General features: G+C 42.3%; 2 protein-coding genes across 2 annotated transcripts in view; one reads left to right on the forward strand and one right to left on the reverse strand.

The window, feature by feature from the left end:
* Window positions 1-5,822, forward strand: part of OSGEPL1 (O-sialoglycoprotein endopeptidase like 1) — a 66,292-nt gene extending 60,470 nt beyond the window's left edge. Inside the window, exon 8 of the mRNA XM_075285155.1 lies at window positions 5,335-5,822. Coding sequence (XP_075141256.1) covers window positions 5,335-5,413 — 79 coding nt within the window. The 3' untranslated portion in view covers window positions 5,414-5,822. The remainder of the gene's footprint in view (window positions 1-5,334) is intronic.
* Window positions 5,823-10,498: 4,676 nt separating this feature from the next.
* The window catches only part of ANKAR (ankyrin and armadillo repeat containing), a 95,741-nt gene continuing 84,872 nt past the window's right edge, over window positions 10,499-21,367 (reverse strand). Inside the window, exons 20-23 of the mRNA XM_075285120.1 lie at window positions 18,665-18,774; window positions 16,087-16,283; window positions 15,912-15,967; window positions 10,499-10,734 (exon numbers count right to left, since the gene is read on the reverse strand). Coding sequence (XP_075141221.1) covers window positions 10,532-10,734; window positions 15,912-15,967; window positions 16,087-16,283; window positions 18,665-18,774 — 566 coding nt within the window. The 3' untranslated portion in view covers window positions 10,499-10,531. The remainder of the gene's footprint in view (window positions 10,735-15,911; window positions 15,968-16,086; window positions 16,284-18,664; window positions 18,775-21,367) is intronic.

Consider the following 21,367-nt stretch of genomic DNA (forward strand, 5'->3'; position numbering starts at 1 on the left):
TAATTCACAACCTCCTTTTTGACCCTCAGGACCCCATAGAGACCCCCCAGTCTGAAGATGTCAAACGACTCACTGAAAGGCATTTTATTAGTCTACTTCCCTCCACAACAACACGAGCTAACGCGCAAAAAAAATGCCGTGTCTGCGCCAAAAATGGGCGACGCAGAGATACCCGTTACCATTGTCCCTCATGCCCCTCAAAACCAGGCCTGTGTATTGTCCCTTGCTTTGAGAGATACCACACTGTTCTTCATTATTAGATCTCTTCCCCAGAAAATTCCACTTCTAATTTTGTGATTGCCACCAAGCCCCATCTTTTGCATAAACCTGCAAATTCCTATTGTTATAAACTCTAAATTCCCTAAATTATACCCCTAGATGAATACATTGGGGAACAAAAATACTAATTACATTTTTTTGCATCTTTTTCAACATTTCACAAAAAATCTGGATACTCTAAGAAGATGCTAAAGCACTTATTGAATGCCTGCAAACTATTCTAGCAAAATCTGGCCTACAAAATCCAATTAGCGCTCCATCCGTTCTGAGAGCGACCGTGTGCCCGTACATTCGGGTACCAGCACATATGGGGTATTGTCACGTTCGGGAGAAATTGGGTAACAAAATGTGGGGTGCAATTTCTCCTTTAACCCCTTGTGGAAATGCAAAATTTGGGGTAAAGCAACATTTTATAGCAAAAAATGTCATTTTCCCATTTGCTGGGCCAATTCTGTGAAACAACTGTAGGGTCAAAGTGCTCAATATACCCCTTGATAAATTCCTTGAAGGGTCTAGTTTCCAAAATGGGGTGATATTTTGGGGGTTTCCACTGTTTTGGCACTTTGGGGGCTCTGCAAAAGGGACATGATGCCTGCAAACTATTCTAGCAAAATCTGGCCTACAAAATCCAATTAGCGCTCCATCCGTTCGTACATTAGATTACCAGCACATATGGGGTATTGTCACGTTCGGGAGAAATTGTGTAACAAAATGTGGGTGCAATTTCTCCTTTAACCCCTTGTGGAAATGCAAAATTTGGGGTAAAGCAACATTTTATAGCAAAAAATGTCATTTTCCCATTTGCTGGGCCAATTCTGTGAAACTCCTGTAGGGTCAAAGTGCTCACTATACCCCTTGATAAATTCCTTGAGGAGTCTAGTTTCCAAAATGGGGTCATTTTTGGGGTGTTTCTACTGTTCTGGCACTTCAGGGGCTCTCCAAATGCAACATGGTGCCTGAAAGATATTCCAGCTAAATTTGCCCTCCAAAATCCCAATAGCGATCTTTACATTCTGGACCTTACAGTGTGCCCATACATCACTTTACAGCCACATATGGGGCATTTCTGTAGTTGGGGGAAAATGCGTAACAAATTGTGGGGTGCATTTTCTCCTTTAACCCCTTGTGGAAATGCAAAATTTTGGGTTAAAGCAACATTTTATAGCAAAAAATGTCATTTTCCAATTTGCTGGGCCAATTCTGTGAAACTCCTGTAGGGTCAAAGTGCTCACTATACCCCTTGATAAATTCTTTGAAGGGTCTAGTTTCCAAAATGGGGTCATATTTTGGGGGTTTCCACTGTTTTGGCACCTTGGGAGCTCTGCAAATGGGACATGGTGCCTGAAAAGTATTCTAGCAAAATCTGGCCTACAAAATCCAATTAGCGCTCCATCCGTTCTGAGAGCGACCATGTGCCCGTACTTTACGGTAACAGCACATATGTGGTATTGTCGTGTTCGGGAGAAATTGTGTAACAAAATATGGGGTGTAGTTTCTCCTTTAACCCCTTGTAAAGATGAAAAATTTGGGGCTACAGTAACATTTTATTATGAAAAAAGTAATTTTTCATTTTCACGTCTAAATGGTAAAAAAATCTGTGAGACACCTGTAGGGTCAAAGGGCTCACTATACCCCTTGATAAATTCCTTGAGGGGTCTAGTTTCCAAAATGGGGTCACATTTGGGGGGTTTCCACTATTTTGGCACCTTAGGAGCTCTGCAAATGGGACATGGTGCCTGAAAAGTATTCTAGCAAAATCTGGCCTACAAAATCCAATTAGCGCTCCATCCGCTCTGAGAGCGACCGTGTGCCCGTACATTAGGGTACCAGCACATATGGGGTATTGTTGTGTTCGGGAGAAATTGTGCAACAAAATATGGGGTGCAGTTTCTCCTTTAACCCCTTGTAAAGATGAAAAATTTGGGGCTACAGTAACATTTTATTACGAAAAAAGTAATTTTTCATTTTCACGTCTAAATGGTAAAAAAAATCTGTGAGACACCTGTAGGGTCAAAGGGCTCACTATACCCCTTGATAAATTCCTTGAGGGGTCTAGTTTCCAAAATGGGGTCACATTTGGGGGGTTTCCACTATTTTGGCACCTTGGGAGCTCTGCAAATGGGACATGGTGCCTGCAAACTATTTTATCAAAATCTGGCCTACAAAATCCAATTAGCGCTCCATCCGTTCTGAGAGCGATTGTGTGCCCGTACATTAGGGTAACAGCACTTATGGGGTATTGTCGTGTTCGGAAGAAATTATGCAACAAAATGTGGGGTGCATTTCCTCTTTTAACTCTTAGTAAATGTGTAAATTCTAGGGCTAAATGAATATATTAGTGATAGGAATTGAAAAATGTAAATTTGACCTCCATTTTGTTTTAATTGCTGTGAAATGCTGAAAGGGTTAAAAAACTTTCTACCTGCTGTTTTGGATTCTTTCAGGAGTGCAGTTTTTAGAATGGGGTGACTTATGGGGTTTTTTTTATTACAGAGGCCTTTCAAGTTCCCTTCTGAACTGAACTGGTCCCTTGAAAAATGTGTTTTGGAAATATTCTTGAAAATTTTGAAAATTACTGCTTGATTTGTAAGCCTTATAATATCTGAAAAAAATTAAAGAGTGATTAAAATTTGATTGCTACATAAATGAAAGACATGGTTAATTATATTTATGAAAAAATTTGGGTGGTATGACTTTCTATTTGAAAGACATGCAATTTCAAAGTTTGAAAACTGCATTTTTTTCCAAATTTTCGCCAAATTTCATATTTTTTAATAATCAAAGACATAACATACCGACCAAAATTTACTACTGACATGAAGTACAATGTGTTACGAAAAAACAGTCTCAGAATCACTTGTCTATGTTAAAGCGTCTCAAAGTTATTGCCATTTAAAGTGACACATGTCAGTTTTGAAAAAAAAAGGCCTGGTCTTTAACATACTTTTGGGCCCGGTCCTTAACCGGTTAACGCTCCAGAGCAGCCATGTTTGCCGACCCCCACCGCTCTGACAATCCGCGACACCGCCCACCCATGTCAATACCCCTAGGCGGTCTAATAAATGCAAAAAAAAAAAAAAAAAAATACTTATAAAAGTAGTTAAATACTGTGAAACACATACATGTTAGGTATCCCTGTGTCTGAAATCGCCCGCTCTACAAAGCTATACAAATATTTTGCCTGGACGCTTAACGCCGTAGCGGCAAACATACTGAAAAGTCCAAAACCGCTGTTTTTTCACTATTTTCATTATCATACAAATATCAATCAAAAGTGATCAAACCAATAGCAATTTCCGAAAATGCAACAACTAAAAACTACACCCGGCCCCGCAAAAAACACAACCCCCGACACAGACAAATACAAAAGTGACTGCTGTCAGAATATGGCAACACACTACTGGTAGAAAATAACAAATCATACAATGTCGTATATCGAGGTATATTAACTTCAAATACCTCTGTCCCAAAGACACTATGTACAGTTTCTAACAACACCGTATAGCAGCTCAAATACAAATTAACTTCAACACAAAAGTCTCATGTGCTCTCAGAATTACAGAAAAAACAAGATACACAATTACATTTCATATCCCATACCTGTTACACAGTACTAAAACCTTACCCGCGCCTGTATTTACCCACTTCTACAATCACCGCAGACGAAGTCGCGGGTACCAGCTAGTATCTCCTACATTTGAAACAAACCACATGTGGGGTGTTATCTATGGGCGATAAAATAAGGTTGCGCATCCACTTTAAGACCTTGATACACTTACAGCTAAAAAGCTGCCTGTAGTGAAGGGAAAGCGTGGATTAAAGCTAGTTCTATGTCAGCTAATTCTATGTCCGTATAAAATGGTTGCTAACGGGTAGAAGGATTTCTGTCTCTTATCCATTGTATGGTAATCAGACCTTTCATCTGTTAATTATGTCAAGGAGTCTTACCTTACAGGTGTTTTGATGTTGAATTCCTGTAGGCAGCGCCGCACTTCCCATGAGGCGACCTGAAGCGAGTGCTTCAGGCGGCGCTATGTCAGGGCCTCAGGGAGGGCGGCATTTTTGCTTCCCTAAGCCAGTCCAGGACAAGCTGTCCTGGACTGGCTTAGCACCGAGCGGGGATTTGGGGAGGCCACTGGAGCAGCGCTGCTCCAGCAGCCTCCCCTCACGCTCAGGCAGAGAGCAGGCAGTCTCCGGGCCTGTTCTCTGCCGGCGAACAGCGCTAAGCCCTGCCCCCTCCGATCAGCCATGCCCCCTCCGCTCGGACACGCCCCCTCCTCGGGGGGGGGGGGGGCTTTCTGTAGTTCGCCTCGGGCGGCGAAAGGGGAAGGTTCACCCCTGCCTGTAGGGTCTCGTGATAAGTATTGAAGCGCAGAGTAGATAGTGTTAGTACTCTGTGTGGGTTCTTTAAATGATTAAAATGTGCGCGGAAATTAGCATCCCGCCACACATGCGCATTAAGAACCGGTGCTTTGGCTGATAAAGGGGAGATATAAAGGTAAAAACTTAACTTCTGATCCTAGAAACGGGTCTATCTTTCTATATTCGTATAAACGCTAGATGGTTGCGGAGGGGAGCTAATCTGCCCTGTTCTTTCTATGATAGGTGGATATCTAATTATTGCAGCATACTAATGGCGCACATTCATTAGTGTCATTTACATCCATGCACTTTTTGAAGTACCCCAAGATCATATTTGCCTTGATAGTAACCACCTGCCACTAGTTGCTACAGATAAGTGTGCTTTCAAGTAAAACAATCTCCTTTCCCATGTCAGTTTACCCAGTGTTTTCCCATGTAGTAATCCTGGCATGTATTCCCATGTGCATAACCTTTCATTTATCATTATTAAACCATTTTGCCAAAGCTTCTAAATTCTCCATATCCATCTGCTACGGTATACTACCCTCTTATGTCAGTATTATGTAGCTATGACTGCTGCTTGGCATTTGTTTCCCTGCAATCATGCAGCAACATTTCTATGTAGTTTGTAAAATGATTTATTATGGAGTGGTTATTCTGTTTATGGATGACAATTTTTTGTCTTGTGTTTAGAGCTCTGTTTGGAACAGATATCTCACAGCAAGTTCGGAAAGCTGCTATCAAGTTGCCTTCTCTGAAAAACATGAAGTAAACTTTCACTGCTTTCAAATTCTGCTTGAAAGATCAGAACGTTCCATTGACTTGATGAAAATAGTTTATCAGTAAAAATTATTAAAAGAAAATGTATATACTATTTTTGTTATTTTCTCAGAAATTGACTTACATCTCACAAATAAGAAAGGAAACTTTCTATTGAAAGGGAACCTGTCACATTGAGAATGCCATCCATTCTACAGGCAGCGTATTGTAGAAATAACAAGTTTGACATATAGTTTTGTGGGAAAAGATTCAGTATAACTTGTCATGTTTTCAGGCTTAGAAGCAGTCACTTTGTCATGAGGGCAGTACCATCAGTGATTTAACCCCTGTAGCATATACTGTATATATATCCAAACCTAAAGGGAATGTGTTACTAGAAAACAAACTCAAATTAAATATTTATGGCAAACTGATTTTTTTTAAAGTAATGGCTTCATTTGTAAATGTTCCATGTCACATTTTCTATATTTTATGTTAAGAAATCAATATCCTGCAATTTTTCTCTCACCACGAATCCTAAAAATGCAGACATTTGCCAATTCTTTACATGTTTTATTTGCAGAACATAACTCTTTTACATAATATAAAAGACAGATAAACTTAGAAAATAAAAAACACCTATGTAGATAACACTATTGGCTCATTGTTTGCATCCACTACTGACAATAGAAGTCACCACTTATCTCATCTCTCATCTTTTATTTATATTTTTTATTTCTTTTATAAATAAATGAAATTGGTGATAAATAAACGTTAAGGTGTTTATCATTGCCTAGGTGAGTGTGTTATCATCTCTCTACTTTTTCTTATTGAACAGACTTACTATAATAAGGACACCCCACAGCAGGGAATACAACCACATCTGGACCCAGAAGACTAGGGGGCCTGCAGCCAGTTGGAGATGGCCAGGGCCCTGCAGTACCATGATATACATCTCAGGCAGCAGAGATAGACACTTATCTCTGCTGCCTGTGGACAGCGGACCTAATGGAAAGGTGCCTGGTGTTATGTGACGTATTTACATGGCATCAAGCTCCTTCTCAATAGAAGCCTGCCCAGGGGAGGTGGGTAACTGACAATAGAAGTCACAGCTTGTCTCATCTTCTTCCCTGCACAGAGCAGATTTATTTTTCATTTCTTGTATAAATAATGGGCTACTGGTCCATTGTTTGCATCCATTACTGACCATAGAAGTCACAGAGGACTTCAGGGCTCTTCCAGCCTGATGTCATTATGCCAGCATGCCCCATGTGACCACTGAGGCCTTAACACAGGCCCTAGAAGTGACTTCTGGTGACCTGTGATGTCAGTTGGAGAGAGAGGCCCAAAGATGCTGAAGGGACACAGCAAGAATTCCCAGGAGAGGTGGGGCAAAGTGATTATAAGTGTTTTATTTTCACTCACCTCTACTTATTAAATTCAAGTTACAGTTTCCTTTAAACAGCTGATCAGCATGGATCTTGGGTGTTTCAGCTGACTGTTAGGACTCCTGTAGATCATCTGTTTCTCAGAACAAGCAGCTCCCAGCATTGTTTACATGCTGAGAGCTATGATACTCATAGAATTCTTGATAACCACAGTGGAGGGTACTATAGTTGTGTCTCTTTCAAGATACCACTGCAGTATCCATGACTGTTGCTATCAAGGATACACTGTAGGAAGGTGGGAGGGGACCCTGGTCAAAGTTTGCACTGGGACCCAGAAGACTTTAGCTATGTCACTGCCCCACAGGCACACAGATGACAATTTAGTTGAAATGCCAGAACATGGCAGGATGTGCACTAGAATTTAACTTCCTATGCTGCACCTCAAACTGATCTTCATGAGACAAAGGATCACCAACAGAATGAAAGATTTACAATGAAATACTTCTTGGCCATGGAACAGTAAGTGGACTGCTGCTGTTGTAATTGAACTCATATGTTGCCTCTATGCAATAGTGTGTTGTGTGAAAGCTCTTCAGCTGTTATGGTTAGCGTATATGGGATATGGTTAGGAAGTGAATAGTAAGGAATTTGAATAGTAAGGAATTCGTGATATTCGATTCCAATCGAATACCACGCGCTAAACGCACTAAAAATTTGTATGCCCTCCCACCTTCCCTGGCACTTTTTTTGCACCAATAACTGCAGGGGAGGTGGGACAGGAAGCAGCAAAACATAGGCATTGAAAAAAAAAAAGGAAAAAGTCATTGGCTGGCTAAAGCAGGTGACCTTGGATTCATAAGAATAGTGACAGCCATATTCGTCTCAGTTGCAGTTTGGAGAGATAGGGAGAGACATCTGCTGAGGGTCAGATAGAATTGTAGGTTCTGTTAGACAGGAAAACTGAACAACAGCAGCTCTTTTCAGAGCTATACTGCAGGGAGAGGAGATATACACCTCCGGTATATTGATTCAACCTGCCAAAATATCCCAAAAGCCCTTTTTCCCAACGACTGGTATACAGTATATTCCTGTCCCATAGGGGTAAGCAGAACCCTGTATACTCACATAGGATCCCATATACGCTGAATCCAGCTTTCCTCGGTGTATACCCCCCAAAAAACCTAGGTGGTATACACTGCAAATCCGTCAGGCCATATACGCTCAATCCAGCTTTCCTTGGTGTATACACCATAAAATTAGCATTTATATACATCTCAAAATGTGTAAGGCTAGCGCAAAGGGACAGGGACGAGGCCAGTGGCGTGGAAATGCAGCTGGGGAGCAAGGTTGCGGCCAAGCTACAGCGCATCCTGTGCCTACTCCTCAGGGGCAGCAAGCATTGCGCTTATCCACAATTCCCGGCTTGATGGCCACATCAAGCAGGGTGCAGGGTACCAAACTAACCAGGCCCGAGCACCAGGAACAGGTGTTACAATGGCTAGCGGATAATGCTTCCAGCACCTTATCCACCAGCCAGTCAACCACTACCTCAAGTCCTCCTCCTACCCAACATTCTGGTCCTCCTTCCTCCCAACATGCCCAATTTTCCCAGCAGAGTAATCCCACCTCCCAGCAGCTGTTTTCGGGTCCTTTTACTGTCCCTCACTCTGTTCCAACACTTCACGAATCCCACGAGCTAACAGATGACTTTGTGTGTTCTGATGCCCCAACACTGGAGCATCCAGCATCTCATGGCGATTTTGTGGTTGTGATGATGACGAGACACAGTTGCCATCGTGGCAGCCTGTTGCCATTGTCTGTGTGCAGCAGGAGGAGCCGAGTGAGGAATTGGAAGACTAGGTGGTGGACGACGAGGACACTGACCCAACCTGGACAGGGGGGATGTCAAGCAGGGAAAGCAGTGTAGATGTGGAGGGAAGTGCAGCACCAAAGAGGGTGGCTAGAGGCAGAGGCATGTCCAGAGGCAGAGGACAGCTGCTTCACCGAAGTCAGGCCACAGCCAGCAAGGCCCAAGATGTTCCCTATTCTAGCCAGCCTAGAAAAACTCCCCATCGAGGCCACGGTCTTCGGTGGTGTGGACATTTTTCAATGTATGCGCAGATGACAAATATAGTGCGGTTTGCACACTTTGCAACTCGAAACTGAGTAGGGGCTTTGAAAAGAGCAACCTTCCGACCACTGCCATGCGCCATCATTTGGAATGTAAGCACTGGGCTCAGTGGGAGAGAGCAAACGCAGGGCAATCGTCGTGTTGCCTCTCACACTGTTGCCAGTACTGGCACTGCGGTCCAGACCACCAGCCAGGACACCTTCACATCTGCCTCTGTCACTTTGGGGACTTCAACCTCATCCTCCCCTTTTCCTGCCTCAGCTCCTTCTCCTGCACAATCAGGCGCCTCTTCCCAGCAAACCACCATCTCCCAGACGTTTGAGCGCAGGCAAAAGTACAGTGCTACCCACCAACATGCACAAACCTTAAACGCGCACATATCCAAACCTTATTATTTGATCGAATACCTATTCGATCGAACAGTATTCGCTCATCTCTAGTTGTCATCATTTGCTGAGGTGTCAGTGGACTTGGTGACCCTCCTTAGTCGAATAGTGGTTTCCCCTGAAACAAACATTTTTTCCCCATAGACTATAATAGGATTCGATATTCGTTCGAATAGTCGAATATTGAGTGTCTACTTGAATCGAATATTTTACTGTTCACTCATCTCTAGTCACTACCAATTGACCTGCTGAATAAACTCCACACAGGGAATCCCTGGCACTGTGAAATCCTGTATGGAATTTGAATGTACAATCATCACATGTATATAGATGAAAAAATAAACCTGGGGATTACCGTATATACTCCAGTATAAGCCGACCCAAATATAAGCCGAGGCCCCTAATTTTACCACGGAAAACTTATTGACTTGAGTATAAGGGGGGAAATGCAGCAGTTACTGGACAATTTCAAAAATTAAAATGGCCAGAGTTTTTCGTGCAGTAGTTGCTGGATGATGGGGAAGGGGATGGGGTGTTTTGGTTGTCTCTCTGCCCCTTCCCTGAGCTTGAGGACTGAGTTTTTTTTTCCCCCACTTGGAATTCAGTCTGGCTGACTATAGGGTATCTGCAGTGCTCCTATTAACCCCTTCCCGACGGAACAGGAGCACTGCAGATCCCCTATATTCAGTAGACCGGGCACTTTCAGACACAGGGATACCTAATGTGTATGTGTTTCACAGTAATTTTCTACTTTTATATGTATTCTTGGGAAAGGAGTGATTTAGAACTTATATTTACTTTCTTTTTTTATTATTTTTTTAAAGCTTCTTTTTTTTCACAATTTTATGGGAGATTCTATACATTACTACTGCGGTTGGTCATAGACTGTGCTGAAAAAAAATCGGCTTATGCTCGAGTATATACAGTATCATTTTGAGTGTAGCATATATTTTTATGAAGATCTTTATTGTCTTTACATTTAGCAAATCTACAATACTTACATATACCTCACAGAATATTTAAGTAATTAACATAATTAAAACTAAACTAAACTATAACTAAATTAAACAATAAATGTCACATAGTTTATAAAGAAATGTGGAAAATAAAGAATAGCAATTATTTTTATAATAATTATACATAGGCAACAGACATTTTAGTTGGTCATGCTATATACCACTTTATTATACGGCAGCTACACAACATGCTTATGGTATACGTTTATTTTACTTGAAAAACTTTGTAGTTTCTGCGTTAGCAGTCTTAGGTCTTGCAACAGTTAAGGCAGGCCTATATGGCAGACCCACTTTTCTTTGCTTGCAAGGGTCTGCAGTCCAAGGTTTTTGATGGCATTCCACAGATTTAAATTGGTAATGATGTCTCCAGTAGCAATCCTTTAAGTCTTCATAGTTTGAACATTTTTGTGACTCTAACAAAAAAAATACATCACAATTCAGTAATGCAAAAAAATATCACAATGTAAGCTTAGGACAACCAACAAATATAAATGTATATATATATATATATATATATATATATATATATAGAGAGAGAGAGAGAGAGAGAGAGAGGTATCTGATTATATAGTTTTAAAACTTTTACAAATATCCAAAAGTTTGAAAAATTATTTGATTCACCATCTTGTGACACATGTAACCTTTTTTATATTGCTGTGTATAGAGATAAGTAATCTTTTAGGTGGGGCAAGTTGTACTATTTGTACCATTTTAGGGATTGTCTGACATTTGATTTATTAAATTTTTTGACAAAGTTGAAATGGTGAAAAAATGTCATTTCAACCATTTTACTTTTTGTTCCTGTTATGACATTCACATATGGAATTAATACTTTATATGTCTTATAGTTGGGGTGGTTTTGAAAGTGGGGGTGCCTAATGTGTTAGTATATTTTTATATCTTATAGGATATAGGATTTTTTTAAGATGTGTAAAAAATGTTTTCCTTTATAGAACAATTTCAAATAGTAGTAGGCAATTTAACACAATGGTGGCCAGCATAGATAGTCAGCATATATTACAAAAAAGCATCTGACATGAAAGTAACTGAAAGTTTACCAATGATAGAGCCCCTTTAAAACCCAGGCTAGCTGCACGGGAAACCCACAGCACAAACCAGTTGATTTCTGCTGTTTTTTTTGCGTTTTTTTTTACCACGTTCTTATTCACACGTCATCATTGGCAAAACCTTGTTTGATCATTCGCCATTCATTCATCATCCTTCTGACATATACTTTTTTTATGTACATATTTATCTTGTGTTTGGTTTTTTTAATATATATTTTTTTTTATTTTTAATTCTCACACACCTACACACATCTCTTCACTAGACCAAAATCAATATTGCACACATTTATTTCCCCCCGTTTTTTTTTTAACCTGGACTTTTTCTATTTGTCACAACTAGAGATGAGAGAGTACTGTTCGGATCATCCGATCCGACACAGCACGCACCATAAAATGAATGGATGCACCTGGTACTTCCGCTTTGACGGCGGCCGGCCGCTTAACTCCCTGTGTGTCGGCTACGTCCATTCGGCTGATCCAAACAGTACTCGCTCATCTCTAGTCACAACACATTATTTATACATCTCTTTCCCAGTGTATGCTTGCATGCATTCATCTTTTCAAACTAAGGCATCTCTCCTGTGCATCATCTTATATTCTAGTTAACAATATTTATTAACTAGATGCACGTTCTGAGTTCAGGGTGAGACACAGCTGAACGGATATTGCCATATGTGCATGCACCTTCTGCTAGTACAATTGCATGCCTGATATAGGACTGGGTCGATGAACAACTCATTATGCATATGCATGAATATGGGTGTATGGTGTTTTTGGCAATCAACTGCACATGCATGCATTATGCTCTGTATGTATATACACTGTTTATAACTTTAATTTAATTTTGCCTTAGCTGGGTGACCCCATTTATTTATATGATTATTTTTATCACCCACACCATATGGGCTTACACTGGATGTACATCTAATTAATTAATGGGCATAATACAGCAACAGTACTGACTCATGTATGTTGCCTATTGTGATCTACATGTGACACTGCGACTTACACTCACATTTTCAATGCGATTCTTTTGTAATTGTTTTTACCGTATTTTGCGGACTATAAGGCGCATTACCCATGAGCGCCTTATAGTCCTGCCTAGGTCCATATATAAGGCGCACCGGACTACAAGGCGCAGCGCTGTCCGGTGCGCCTTATATGATTGAAAGCGGCGGCCGGCAGACTTTGCCGGCGGCCGCTTAACCCTCCGCGTGCCAGCCGCTTCTATTCATTTCAATGGTACGCTTCCATTGAAATGAATGGAAGCGCTCGGCACACGAGGAGTTACAGAACTTCCTTCTTGATCACGTCGGAATAATCTCCTTACCTTTTTACCATAGCCAGCGCCGCCTTCTTCCGCAGCTCCGTCTCTGTCTTCTTTGGGCCTCATGGATGACGCATGCGCAGTCGGCTCTAACAGGCTCTCGCAGCCAGAGCCGACTGCGCATGCGTCATCCATGAGGCCCAAAGAAGACGACACGGAAGGCGCGAACACAGCTCAGGGAGAAGGCGGCGCTGGCTATGGGAAAGGTAAGAGACGAATAGTCTTTTAAGACTATTCCGACGTGGTTAGGGGGAAGAGGTTCTTTTAATGGTAGAATCTAGAGTTGAGCGAGTACTGTTCGGATCGGCTGATCCGAACAGTACTCGCTCATCTCTAGTAGAATCTCTTTAAGCAGTGGCCGCCGGCAAAGTCTGCATGCCGCTTCCATACATTACAATGAGAGCGCGCTATTCAAATAGTTAGAGATGAACGAATACTATTTGAATAGCGCGCTCCCATTGCAATGTATGGAAGCGGCATGCAGACTTTGCCGGCGGCCGCCGCTTAACTCCTCGCGTGCCGCCGCTTAACTCCTCGCGTGCCGCCGCTTCAAGCCTTATATAAGGCGCACCGGACTATAAGGCGCACTTTCGATTTCTGAGGAAATCGAAGTATTTTATGTGCGCCTTATAGTCCGGAAAATACGGTAACTGTTTTGTCTTTTCTTTTTTTCTTGATGTGTTTGTGTAATATTAATAAAATTATTTTTGTATTAAGAACTAGTTTTGTTTTCTTATTGATGTTGTTATTTCTATACGGATACCATATCAGTTTATATAGCTGCACGGGAAACCCACAGCACAAACCAGATGATTTCTGCTGTTTTTTGCCAAACACAAGTCCCATGCGGGATGTCTTTTACAAATATCCTGCAGTGAAGCCATCTCAAAACAAAAAATGGACTATGTTATGCAGGGGTGAACCTACCCCTTTCGCTGCCCAAGGCGAACTACAGAAAGCCGCCCCCCCCCCCCACCGGGAGGAGGGGGGCGCAAAGGGGCGTGGCGGCGTGAAGGGGGCGGGGCTTAGCACTGTTCGCAGGCAGAGAGCAGGCACGGAGAGGACTTGTTCTCTGCCCGAGCGTGAGGGGAGGCTGCTGGAGCAGCGCTGCTCCAGTGGCCTCCCCAAACCACCGCTCGGTGCTAAGCCAGTCCAGGACAGCTTGTCCTGGACTGGCTTAGGTAATCAAAAATGCCGCCCTCCCTAGGGTCCTGACATAGCGCCGCCTGAAGTGCTCGCTTCAGGTCGCCTCATGGGAGGTGCGGCGCTGATGTTATGGTAAAGACACAGGTTTTTGAAACCAAACTATCAAGTACAATTGCAACTAATGGTTTTTACATCAAAAACTGCATCATAAAATCTGAACGTGTCTAAGTGTGCTTTCACAAGGGTGTGATTGAGTTATGCATTAATTTCATGCACATCAGAAAAAAAATTAGTTTTGCCATGGTTTTCAGATGAGTTTTAAGTGTGCCGCAGTCACACTTAACATTTGAATACACCCTAAGGGGGCATTCACACTACGTATACTGAAGCTTATTCTGAACGTAAAACACGTTCAGAATAAGCGCCGTATAAAGCAGCTCCATTCATTTCTATGGGAGCCGGCATGCGAGCGCTCCCCATAGAAATGAATGGGCTGCTTCTTTCACTGCGAGCAGTCCCATTGAAGTGAATGGGAAGTGCCGGCGTGTACGGCTCGGAATGAGCAGAGCTTGCCGTATACGCCGGCACTTCCCATTCACTTCAATGGGACTGCTCGCAGTGAAAGAAGCAGCCCATTCATTTCTATGGGGAGCGCTCGCATGCCGGCTCCCATAGAAATGAATGGGAAGTGTTCGGCAGCCCTGCTGTAACGCCGGCGTGTACGTCTGTGATACACGCTGGCGTTACGTAGTGTGAATGCCCCCTTAGGGTGCATGCACACTACGTAACGCCGGGCGTGTATGAGAGCCGTACACGCCGGCGTTACAGCAGGGCTGCCGAACACTTCCCATTCACTTCAATGGGAGCGCTTGTAAACGCCGCTGTTACGAGCGCTCCCATTGAAGTGAATGGGAAGTGTTCGGCAGTCTGCTGTAATGCCGGCGTGCACGGCTCTCATACACGCCCGGCGTTACTCAGTGTGCATGCACCCTTAGGGTGCATTCACACTACTGATACGCTGCCTGATTCTGAATGTTAAAACACGTTCAGAATCAGCGCGTATAAAGCAGTTCCCATTCATTTCAATGGGAGCCGGCATACGAGCGCTCCCCATTGAAATGAATGGGCTGCTTTTTTCACTACAAGCGCTCCCATTAAATTGAATGGGAAGTGCTCGCGTGTACGGCTCGAAATGAGCAGAGCTAGCCGTACACGCAGCGCTTCCCATTCACTTCAATGGGAGCGCTCGTAGTGAAAAAAGCGGCCCATTCATTTAAATGATGAGCGCTCGTATGCCGGCTCCCATTGAAATGAATGGGAACTGCTTTATACACCCTGATTCTGAACGTGTTTTAACGTTCAGAATCAGGCAGCGTATCAGTAGTGTGAATGCACCCTTAGACTATGACTATATTAAGGCTTTTTGTAGTTGTACAGATTGATGTAATTGTAAATATCAAGTGACAGTCAACAAGGCTGCATGCATCTTCATGTATTTTTGGACGGCAGCTGTAATGCGACACTATAAGAAGTCTCTGTGTAGCACTACACCAGTATTTTCCAACCTTTTCAGACACAAAAAAAATTCCTCAGGGCACCTCTACCAAATAATTTCTAACAAAAGACAAAAATTGTCCTAAGGACTCAGATGAAGCCATACGGTCATCTTTCCAACCATAGTGTTGTGAAAAGCATTTTTGGCAGTTTGGCTTTCTGCAGCAGAAAGGACATCATTCATCAGAATCAATTGTCTCTGCTCATCAATGGGGAAAGGCCACTAAAGGACTTAGCATAAGCATAACGCAGAGATTTCTCCTGAAAACAGGTGATTTTTTTTTAGGTAAGTTTAGTTATAAAATCACAAGTCAATACAGATAACTCACCGCCAGTTTGTTATAGTCATATTCACATTTGCAATTGCATCCTAAACACTTTCTTCCAGGCTGAATCTATTAATACATTTTTGCCAGAGAGCAAGTATTTGGGATGTGAATGTAAAAGGTTAATTTTCACTGTAAATCTGGCATCCAAGCAATATTTATTTTATTACCTTTCTTATCTTTCCATAATGATGGGTTGATAGGTGGTCCTCCATTCACAACTAAACTATAGAAAAAAAACAAAACAAAGTGCCTTTGTGACTGTTATATCCTAACAATAGATGTGCTGGAGACTTGGAAGCACATAGATGGAAAGATAAACCATTTAGCTGAAAGTGCTTTTACCTGAGCGAGGGCAATCCTATTTGCCTTTGTATTTTAAATTCCTCAGTAAAATCTTCAGAGATCTTTGCATCTTTACTGAGGTTTTGTTTGAGCAGGTTGTACAATACTGGTTGGTTCCTGCATTTCAATAAAACATGGCGGTATGCATAGTTATTGAATGTTAAATATCCCAATGCATTAGCACATGCTACGCGGACCTGTAAGTTGAAGTAGAAACAATTATTATAAAACTCAGAGTCTGTAGACAATTCCCTTAAACACTGGAACAAGTGTAAGTTATTAGATAAACAATTACTTATTTTCACAATCCAGAGTCCTTTGGATAGGTTCATCAATACCAGATCAATCATGCTGTAGACCATTCTTATACTCTTCCCCCACATATCTCGGCTGCCCCCAGTGCTTGAGCTACAGAGTTTAAAGAGTCTTCTTTTTCTGGCGCCATTTACTGTTTAGTGGACATTCTGGAGTACTGCAGCACTTTTCCCAATGTAAACTTTGTTATTTTGGGTTATTGGGTTCATTTTGCAGGTCAAATTTTTTCATCAGTCTGTCTCTGGATTCATGCAGCCACTATCAGCTCTCATAAGGCCTAAGACAGACATCTCTATCATTTTGATATTAGTTACTAGTGGCTCAGGGTATAGGAAGTGGTGGACAGTTTTTGGAAGATGACACATTTTGTTCATCTGCAGGCATTATCCTCCATTTCTCATTTGCTCAAAACATTTTTCAAGAAGTCACAGACAAAACGCACCTTCAAAATTCACAGCACACTTGTAGTATGTGACACTATCACCACTTCCAGGCTTGAGGTTAGTCAGTCTTTGATTTTGCTTAAATAAGTCTATCACCAGGGCCCAGCATATGAACCTAGTGTTGCAAATAGGTTAGGATCATCTGAATTAAACAGTGTTTTTCCTTTGTAAATGCTTCAGTTGCCAAGATGTCATTGTTTTTATCAATGTTCAAATGAGCTCTTTGGAGCAATGAGGGTATTGCTGCTTGTCTGTTTGTAATAACATCAACATCCTCATTGCTCCAAAGAGCACAAAACTGCAAAAACTGCAATGTCTCAACAACTGAGGCACTATTTCTTTTTAATTCTTAAGGGGAAAACATCATATGATTCACATGATCTTAACGTTACTATCTGCTGGACTAGGTTGATATAATGGGTTCTAGTAACTTATTGGAAAGCAAAAAATAAAGAAAAACCGCTCAAACCCAACAAAAATGAAAATGGAATGGAAACATACTTGTATAGGCTGCTTCGGAAAAATCCTTGACTGAAGAGGATACAACGTGCATCAAAGAAATAAAATATCCAGCGCCAAAAAAACTTAATAAAACTTCACCTTTACTAGTCCATGTTTAAAAAGAATTACAAGATGGATCCAACATGCAATGCAAAACAGCTTACGCGTTTCGGGGCTATGTTATGCCCCTTACTCATAGCCTAACAACATACAACTAACAACAGTTGTTGTTAGTTGTATGTTGTTAGGCTATGAGTAAGGGGCATAACATAGCCCCGAAACGCGTAAGCTGTTTTGCATTGCATGTTGGATCCATCTTGTAATTCTTTTTAAACATGGACTAGTAAAGGTGAAGTTTTATTAAGTTTTTTTGGCGCTGGATATTTTATTTCTTTGATGAACTTATTGGAAAGGCTACATTCCAATGGAGTGCTTATTTTTATGCCAGCTAACCCAAAGATCAGGGCATCTAACGCCATGCTTAACCTAAGTACTTCTTGATGAGTTGTGAACAATTAAGCACTCAGAAATTTGCAGGATTCAGATCTCAATGACAACTTCAGAATTGCAAAGCCCACAGAGATATCAGCCAGTTCTATTAACACAGAGGTTTGCATGCCAAGGTCACATGGCTCTTATACTAAGAGCTCTCACCATGTACCACTCTGCTGACTTCTGGGAGCATTGCAATGTACTAGTACATTGTATGGGACTAAGTGTAAATTTAAAAAAATGTAATACAATATGAAAAAACCCTAACATAAATAGCCATTCTCTCAATATCCATTCTTTTTTGTAATAAAAATAAAATAAATAACATAAGAATAAAATTGCCATATTCTCCGAACGGGAGAGGCAACAGGAAAATGGCTGATGGACACATGCAGTGGGCGCAGTCAGCCATTTTCCTGTGGCTGAACAGGAGAGAAAAGGTGGAGGCGATGAACAAGAAGGCGGCGGCACTGGAGAGTTTTTTCGCAGCACAGGGGTTGCCCCCAGTGCTGCGAGAAAACTCATTGCCATAATGAAGAAACTGTGAATATATATACCGAATGGTGGCAAGGAAAAGACATCTAAAGGTAGGGGACGAATAGCTTTCTTAAGGCTATTCCGATGTGGGTTTAGCTAAAATCAGGATTCTAATGATAGAATCCCTTTAATATATTATTCCCATCTTGGCCAACTCTGTGTGAGTTACAGAAATGACATAGAGCACTTTTGCTTAACTGTTTAACTCTGCCCTGGTGGATGGGAAGTCTTGGCCCTGATTACCTGAGATAGGAATAACCATTTAACAAAACATAAAAGTTTTTACGCACCTCTTCAATTTCAGAATTTAATTGATCACAAAGGCGCTCCACTGTTCCTAATGTAGATATTGCTTCAGGAATTCCAGCTCTGGTGTGAGCTAAACTAGCAAGCAATTCCCCTGTCAATCAGAAATTACTGTATTACTATTCAATATATCTGTCAACCATTGAAACTATTTAGGGATAGTGCATTTTTTTATTTACTTGTCATCTAAACAAAAAAAAACAACTATCCAAACAAGAAAGTTGAAGCAGGCCACCAAACAATATTGTATGTCTTTGTGCAGAGCCTGTTATACAGTAACACTTCATCAATAGAGATGAGCGAACACTGTTCGATCGAATTCCAATCGAATACCACGTGGCAAATGCAGTAAAAATTTGTATCCCCTCCCACCTTCCCTGGCGCGTTTTTTGCACCAATAACTGTGCAGGGGAGGTGGGACAGGAACTGCAACAATGTAAGCATTGAAAAAAATTTGAAAAAACACATTGGCTGCCGAAAACACGTGACCTTGGATTTATAAGAATAGCGGCCGCCATCTTCGTTTAATTTTGCGGATTAGAGACATAGGAACAGACATGCTTCTGAGGGCTAGATAGGTATTAGCTTCGGCTAGGCAGGGAAAAATTGAAGAACAACAACAGCTCTTTTCAGAGCTATACACTGCAGGGAGTAGAGTCGATAAACGCTCAATCCAGCTATCCACGGTGTGTGCCCCCAAACGCCAAAGTGGGATACACAGCAATTCAGTCCGGCTATATACGCTCAACCCAGCTTTCCACGGGGTGTCCCCCCAAACGCCAAAGTGGGATACACAGCAATTCAGTCCGGCTATATACGCTCAACCCAGCTTTCCACTGTGTGTACCCTCAAAACCTAACAGGGATACACAGCAATTCAGTCCAGCTATATACGCTCAACCCAGCTTTCCACTGTGTGTACCTCCAAAAAATAACTGGGATACACAGCAACTCAGTCCAGCTATATACGCTCATCCCAGCTTTCCACGGGGTGTCCCCCCAAAAAATAACTGGGATACACAGCAATTCAGTCCGGCTATATACACTCAGCCCAGCTTTCCTCAGTGTATAGACCATAAAAATCACATTACTATACATCTAAAAATGCGTAAGGCTAGCGCAAAGGAACGAGGACGGAGGCGTGGAAATGCAGATGGGGAGCAAGGGTGCGGTCAACCAACAGCGTCTCCTGTGCTCACTGTTCTGCAGCAGCAAGCATTGTGCTTCCCCACAGTCCCCGGCTTGATGGCCACATTAAGTAGGGTGCAAGGTACAACACTAACTAGGCTCGAGCACCAGAAAGAGGTGTTACAATGGCTAGCGGATAATGCTTCCAGCACATTATCCACCAGCCAGTCAGCCTCTACCTCAACTCCTCCTCCTACCCAACAGTCTGGTCCTCCTTCCTTACATGCCCAATCTTCCCAGCAAAGTAATCTCACCTTTCCCACCTCCCAGGAGCTGTTTTCGGGTCTATTCACTGTCCCTCTCTCTGTCCCACCACTTCCAGAATCACAGGAGCTACCAGATGAGATTCTGTGTCCTGATGCCCAAACACTGGAGCATCCGCCATCTCCTGTTGTTGTTGTTGACCAGCAACCCGCCCTCAGTGACGACGATGACGAGACACAGTGGCCATCATCACTCCAAGGGCCAAAAACAATGCTGGTGCAAGGCTCAACTCACCCTAAGGTCCAAAATCACTGCTGGTACAAGGCTGAACTAACCCAAGGGCCAAAAACACTGCTGGTGCAAGGCTCAACTCACCCTAAGGGCCAAAATCACTGCTGGTACAAGGCTGAACTAACCCAAGGGCCAAAAACACTGCTGGTGCAAGGCTCAACTCACCCTAAGGGCCAAAATCACTGCTGGTACAAGGCTGAACTAACTTAAAGGGCTTAAAACTCTGCTGGTAAAAGGCTGAAGTCAGCTCAAAGGCCTCAATCTCTGCTGGTAGCTCAGCTTAAGGGCCTCTAACTTAATTTGGAAGGGCTCACGTTAAGGGCCAGAAAAGTGAATTTTGGAAGGTCTTACCACATCACACGCACACACACACACACACACACACATACACAATGACAGTTAAGGGTGGGTACTGTTGGATTTCGCATTGCTTATTCCATCTGTGGTGGTCATGGGCAACGTGATTTAAAGGATTACTTGGTAATGTTTGTTTACCTTAAAATTTGGGTTTCTGTCCATCCAATTGGGGATGAAAGAAGGTTTCCAGGAATTTTTCCACTTTCATAGTGTTTTTATTTTGAGCCTTAAGAAAGGCTATTCTTCTCCTACCCTTTGATGTTTTCTCCGCGCAGCCGTTTGCTTGAAATCCCATTTTTTGTCGGGATGCAAATGAGTTCTCTCGCAGCACTGGGGGCGGGCACCAGTGCTCAAACAGGACTGGGGGCATCCCCAATGCTGCGAGAGAACTCTCTCCAGTGTCGCCTCCATCTTCTTCAGCAACGGCCTCTTCGCGCGCGGGGTCAAAATTCAACGCATGCGCAAGTCGGCTATGTCAGCGGGCCTGGGGAAGACCCGACTTCACATGCAGGCCCCCCGTAGTAAAGATTTACACAGAAAATGTTAAATTAAACAATAACACTATCATAGATCAATATATAATTAATGCAACTAAAAAGTTGTGATGATTTTTTTTTGGCCTCTTCCTGAGGCCCGCTGATGCCACTG

The sequence above is a fragment of the Leptodactylus fuscus genome, chromosome 8 (genome assembly GCF_031893055.1).
Source record: "Leptodactylus fuscus isolate aLepFus1 chromosome 8, aLepFus1.hap2, whole genome shotgun sequence".
NCBI lineage: Eukaryota > Metazoa > Chordata > Amphibia > Anura > Leptodactylidae > Leptodactylus > Leptodactylus fuscus.